General features: G+C 35.1%; 1 protein-coding gene across 2 annotated transcripts; it reads left to right on the top strand.

Moving 5' to 3' along the window:
• Positions 1-2,984: 2,984 nt before the first annotated feature.
• Positions 2,985-6,028, top strand: LOC123566523 (forkhead box protein D5-C-like). 2 transcript variants are annotated; one of them, XM_045360702.2, is made up of 2 exons: positions 2,985-3,123; positions 4,520-6,028. In XM_045360702.2, exon 2 carries the CDS (start codon positions 4,530-4,532, stop codon positions 5,556-5,558), a length of 1,029 nt encoding a protein of 342 aa, XP_045216637.2. In that variant the 5' UTR covers positions 2,985-3,123; positions 4,520-4,529; the 3' UTR covers positions 5,559-6,028. The 2 variants fall into 2 exon arrangements, with proteins under 2 accessions (XP_045216637.2, XP_045216636.2); XM_045360701.2 differs by lacking the exon at positions 2,985-3,123 and adding an exon at positions 3,957-4,072.
• Positions 6,029-6,473: the final 445 nt, after the last annotated feature.

Below are 6,473 nucleotides of genomic sequence, written 5' to 3' on the forward strand. Positions count from 1 at the left end.
GCGCACCAACACAGAATAGGAAAAAATCATATACCTCCTTCAGTGTTAATATAATGTCCGATTATGTAAACTATCTATGTATATGACTTTTGAATGATTACACTCAAGGTAGAAAAGGCGTCATTAAGGCGCGCCTCTTCAAATAACACGTAAGAATAAATTAACAAGTAATAAACAATCGTAAGTTAATCTTATATGAATAGATGAATATTAGAACAAACAAATGAATAAATCAAAAAGTAATAAATAAACGAATGGGTCAATGAATATGTAAATGAATAGAAAGACAAGAAGAATCAAGTATCAGTAGGTTGTCCGTTCAGCAAAACTGGTGTGAGACGGGGATGTTGTTCAACACGATCCATGTGATTGCAGTGGTGGGCGTACTAAGAACAATGCCTATGGAAAAACTGAAAATAATTCGGCGAAAACGCATTTTTGCTGTGTTTAAACTAGTAAGGGTCATAAAGCATTTTAAACTAATTCTATATACACCAGTATTGCTTTTGATATTAACTTCTGATTTTGAATTAGAATCTCGCCACTTATCGTGCATACATCCTGAGGAAAATCCCGGCGAGTTCAGACAACCAACAAATGCTCTGTACACCAGAAAAATGAAAGTGTCTATCAACATTTTATTTGTATACATTTGAAATGATATATTACGTTTAGTAACAAACAAAAAACAAAACAAACAAAAAAACAACAAAAAAAAAAAAAAGAAAAAAAAGCAAAAACAAAAAACAATTACAAACAAACAAACAAACTTTTAGGCTTTTAGTAAAGACGATTAAAAATATACATTCCTTCCTGCTTTTTAGAACTAACTCAGTGCACATATGTTTCGTGTAACTAATAATATGAAAAAATAGGTTCAGCCGGCACACACTGTAACATGCTTATTTCTTTAATTTTGTTTGTTGGTTAGTTTTTGGGTTAAACAGTATTTCAGTTATGTAACGGAGGTCAGTTAACCTAACCATTGTTCCTGGATTATGTACCAGCATAAACCTGTTCTCCGCAAGTACATGCCAACTTCCCTACACAAATCAAAAGTGGAGTACGAATGATTTTAGACACAATGTCTTTTATCAAATTGTCACGGAGAACATACGTCCAGTCCGGGGATCGAACTCGCGACTCCGCGATCCGTAGATCTGCGCTCTCCCTATTGAGCTAAGCGGGCGGGCTTTTACTTATTGCTGTAAAGACTACATATTTGTAGACGGGAGAGGATGGGCGTGAAAGGGATTGTGCTTATTTTCCGTATTCTCGTACTAAGATTCACAAAATAAACCAGTGAAAATATTGTGGAAATGCCTTTTCAAACGTGACAATGGACTTGAACCTGTTTGCAATGTACAAAGATGTTTCGAAAATTTATACCTATCTAGTATACCTCGTATGTACACATGGAAATTATATACTAGAAATAAAGCTGGTTAAATGTCGGAAACATAATGGGTAAATCAAGTAAAAACATCAAACACGACAATAAAATGTCGTTTTTACATCGGAACTTATAACAACCCCCTTGATATTTTTGCAATATCTTTCATATTACAAGGAGCACTTTTAAGAAATTTCTAGGAATACGCACCGTAAATATAATGCATTTATTTAACTGCTATCCACAAGAAAAACAAAAACAGCTGTAAAAATCAACAACAACAACATAACAACAACAACAATAACAAGAACAACAAAAAGAAATAACGTGCAAATACCATTTCGAGGGCTCAGAGCGAAGCTAGTCTATCTGCTTCTATATCTATATACACTTAGACTAGTTCTGTCTGAGCCTAGACTAGTTCGGTCTGAGCCTAGACTAGTTCGCTCTGAGCCTAGACTAGTTCGCTCTGAGCCTAGACTAGTCCGGTCTGAGCCTAGACTAGTTCTGTCTGAGCCTAGACTAGTTCGGTCTGAGCCTAGACTAGTTCGCTCTGAGCCTAGACTAGTTCGGTCTGAGCCTAGACTAGTTCGCTCTGAGCCTAGACTAGTCCGGTCTGAGCCTAGACTAGTTCTGTCTGAGCCTAGACTAGTTCTGTCTGAGCCTAGACTAGTTCGGTCTGAGCCTAGACTAGTTCGCTCTGAGCCCTCGATTTGTAAAGATACTGAGTGGTAGATATTGAATTATTTCTGATAAATGATCAGATATCAAACCACAATTACCTTTTTTTCTAATATAACACAGCCCAAAGAAGTCAATTCGCTTTTGTCACGTGACTTTCGTGCAGTGCAATGAAATTCTTTCGTTTTTGAAATTCAGTACAATACCAATTTAAACTTATAATATCGTTTTCTGAATATGTCATTAAAACACATTTTATGCATGGCTAGTTTTCCATGGTGCAGGATGACCCAGGTGCCCGTCCAGGCATTCTTTCAGGCACGAGCGAACATCTGTGTAGAACCACCAGACTCCCGTCAGCCATCTGGATGGGTTTCTCACATGAAGAATTGTACACCCCAAACGCGGTTTCGAACCCACATCGGAGAGGAGTAAGTGATTCAAAGTCAACGAGCTTCATCACTGTCACGGAGGCCCCTCTTTTCTAAATATGCGAGAACTTTCATAATTATACTAGTTGCAATATGAAATATATTTACAAAATATAATGAGAGGGCGTAAAATTTCCTAAAGCGTAAATTCGTTATTTTGTTTTGCAGTACATGTTGTATATCATTAAGATTTGAAAAAAAACTATGAGGAGAAATTGTTTTTCACTCGAATTACAGAATACAGGTGAATCGTGAAAGATATTACAAATATATTAACTGTCATAATTTCAATCTTAACTTTTTTATTATTTGTATGGATCACAGTTTATAGCACAGCGTTCCCGTTTTCCGTATACAAATACGTCCAATCTGGCAAAAATATTGGCATGTTAACAGTACTTTGCACCTTAGTTCTAATATTTCAGTTTAGACAAGCAATTTCCCATAGATATTAGACTGGCCTGAATTAACTTGTCAAGAACCGAACCGCATAAGAAAACCATACTGAACTCGTAAATATACCGACGAATATGACACTGGTCACGTATTAAAATTATTTCAAAATTTAGACACTCTTCACATTTACGGATCTTAGAGGAGACTTCAGTTAACAACAAGGTAGATTTTTTTCTGTACATCTTTTAAATATAACAATATTCATGACTCTTTCTTAAGTGTTGTTGATGACTATAACGATTCATTTGAAGCAGCCTTATGTCATAAGATGAAATAAATATTAAAACATTTTATGTTATATTTGATATTTTCAGAGGAAATACATACTCTGAAATTTGATGTTATCGGACATTTAAATAGGATAAAGTTTATACATTTCAACTGATGTATACGTGTTAACTTTTATTTTTATGATCATGGCTTTTTTCAGATTTTAATGACAAACAAAAGATTTTACCAATCTAACATTTTTAATGTATTTATATAACAGAAAAACTACATAACTGGTTCGAATCTTTAATACGTACTTTGGTAAAGGCTTTTATAAATGCAAAAAAACCCAAACACAACTACATCATCATCAGCAACAACAACTAAACAACACAGCGAAATATCTGTGATCTAAATAATCATTGATGCCTGCAAAACAATATAAAATGGAATGCATCGCTAATGTGATTTTCATAAAAGATTTCACCATGGAAATCCATAAACAGTCAGTACGTGAAATGAAATATAAACGCGGTGGTTACTATCCCAATTCCCGGCCTCAAATATTTCTAGGATGATAGAATTCTGATAGGACGGTTGGTTGGACAATGTTCCACTCTGCTTACTGATCTTATAAAGTTCCACGAGAATACCGTTGCCAGTTTTGCAGATAACTAACGGTGACGACTACAAATAAGTTAATATACACGCATTTATCTACATGTACTTGTACTTACACGTTGTCAGTTTTGAGGTCTCTTCTCACCATCCGGCCGGATGTTTTGTTCAAATATTAAATACACACTGTGCTGGACTTTTACGTCACAAATTATCAATAACTATACAACAACAACAGAAATCGTTCGTCCATTGCATCCTCTGATATGTTTATGCCTGAAAAGTAGTTATATTTTCTTCATTTTTTAAAAACTGAGTCATACATTCAAATATATATGTTGATACATTGCGGTGATACAATTCATTTCGAAGACGCATTTTGTCTTTTACCGTCACAATCTTATACATATCGGTGCAATGAACTAAACATATATAAACATTTTTTCTTATTTATCATAATTACCACCTACGTGGTGAATACATAATTAAATTGCATTTAAGTGAGGGTTGTACAGTTTTACATATTTACAATTACTTAATTAATTATGATTGATCTCGTTTTGCTCCCGTTTAGAAGCTTAAATGCTGCATAATGTAAATTTCCTTAAATCAGACGACAGTTACACCTAAAACTTTTGGCATTTTATAATATTTGCATTTTAAACCGTCTTCAATGTTTCGTCATAGCAGAGATGCAATAACTTACGGAACTGCATTTCGTTCGTTACAGAATATCAGATATGTACCAAGAAAAGCTCATTTTACCGGCTCTGAGCTCAGCCATAGACTGTGATGTAGGTACTGGAGGTTCGTCATCAGGCGCGCTTAAATCTGGAGATACAGTGATAGACAATAAGACTTGTAAAGATGGTCACGTGAACAAGCAAAAGAAAAGGCGAATGGATGGAAATAAAAGCGCTAACAGTTTGAACAGTGAATTAAATATGGACAGCGACTTGAAATCACCAGGTTTGTCTTATATAGCTCTTATTTCTATGGCTATACAGTCTTCGGATTCAAAGAAAATGCTCTTGTCTGAGATATACCACTGGATATCTGAACATTTTCCATATTATCAAATGAAGGACAAAAGTTGGCGTAACAGTATCAGGCATAATTTAAGTTTGAACGAATGTTTCGTGAAAAGCGGAAGGAGTGAAAATGGAAAGGGAAACTACTGGTCGATACATCCGGCCAATATCGAAGACTTTTCAAAAGGCGATTATCGCCGTCGGAGGGCCCGGCGGCAGGTAAGAAAATGTGACGAAGATTTACAACGTTTGTGCTCAAACAGCCCTGAAGTTGTTAAACCACCAACGCCGACGTCTACTGAAAACAATTGCCACGATGGTTATGTTCCAATGATTTCAACGATCGTGCCGTCCAATTTCCTGGCAGCAATGGGAGTAGAACCAGCGAAATCCTACGAATATTGGTACCCAAATACTTGTCCTCAGCCTGAAGACTGCAAAAAATCAGTGTACCATCCGTCTAATCTTGATTATAAAGACTCTGCTAAAGCAGAGACGACGTACTCCGGTACTAACGTACCATATTATGGACGATGTTTTAATCGTGATAACTATAATGTGACATCTCCTGCGGAGTCCACAGTTAACGTCAACGTAAACGTAAATGTATGTGGTAATACAGAGAGCAATCGGCCAGAATGCTATCCGTATTTAGAACGACATTTCAGTTCTTTATCATCTCAAAATTATGGACAATACTGGCAAGACTCATACGATCAGACTCCTTATTACGGTTAAAAAACTACCAGTCGTTTGTAAAATATGATATTTATACATTCTAACATGATCTGGATTGTTGAGAAACACGACTCGATTTTTTCTGTCAGTTAAACATAGAAAGGAAGTGAAGTGTTGTATATTCTGCGATAAAGAACGGTTGACGCGCAGACCAGTGACAAAGTATTACGGCGCATGACGTCTAAATCCTTACCACACGGATGAATGAAACGGAACTGTAGGATATCAGCCGATAAACAGAGTAAAAGCATTGAGTATTTAGAGCAGACTTCAATTACAAATTTTTTTTTTCGATTATTTTCGAAATTAAGTTCATAGACAACGAATCAAATGTTGCAGACTTACCAAGATCGTGCTCGTTTCTATTGAAATTACGGTCAGAGGAAGTTTTAAATATTTTGTTAATCCAGAATTTAAATATTCATAATGATTTATTTTTGTTTCCTTATTTAAATAAAGCTGTGATTATGCATTGATGTTGTGTTTTGAAGACTCTGATAAAAATGATCGGAGAAAAAGGCTTAAAGTGTTAATTAGTATAGATCTGTACATTGGTAAATTAGATTTTCACTGAGGGTATTTTTAAAATTTGATTTGACTATCGTGGTTGCCCAACCAAGAGAGAGTTATTCTAGCATATGTATAAATTTAATGAACATATGTTCCCTCAGGTCTGACATGATTATAAGAACTATTATATCATATAATATAGTAATAATAATCATATCAGTCCTATAATATATACTATATTGCCTATCTTGGTTACGCAACCAGGGTCGATTAGAAAAGTGAATTTGGAAGCTTCGATCCATAGTTTTAAAACTTGCCTTTTGGTTAAGATTGTTGAAATATATTGATATATAATTAATGTATATGTAAAACTGTGCACATGTAAAATTAGTAAATAATCCACTT

The sequence above is a fragment of the Mercenaria mercenaria genome, chromosome 8 (genome assembly GCF_021730395.1).
Source record: "Mercenaria mercenaria strain notata chromosome 8, MADL_Memer_1, whole genome shotgun sequence".
Classification (NCBI taxonomy): Eukaryota; Metazoa; Mollusca; class Bivalvia; order Venerida; family Veneridae; genus Mercenaria; species Mercenaria mercenaria.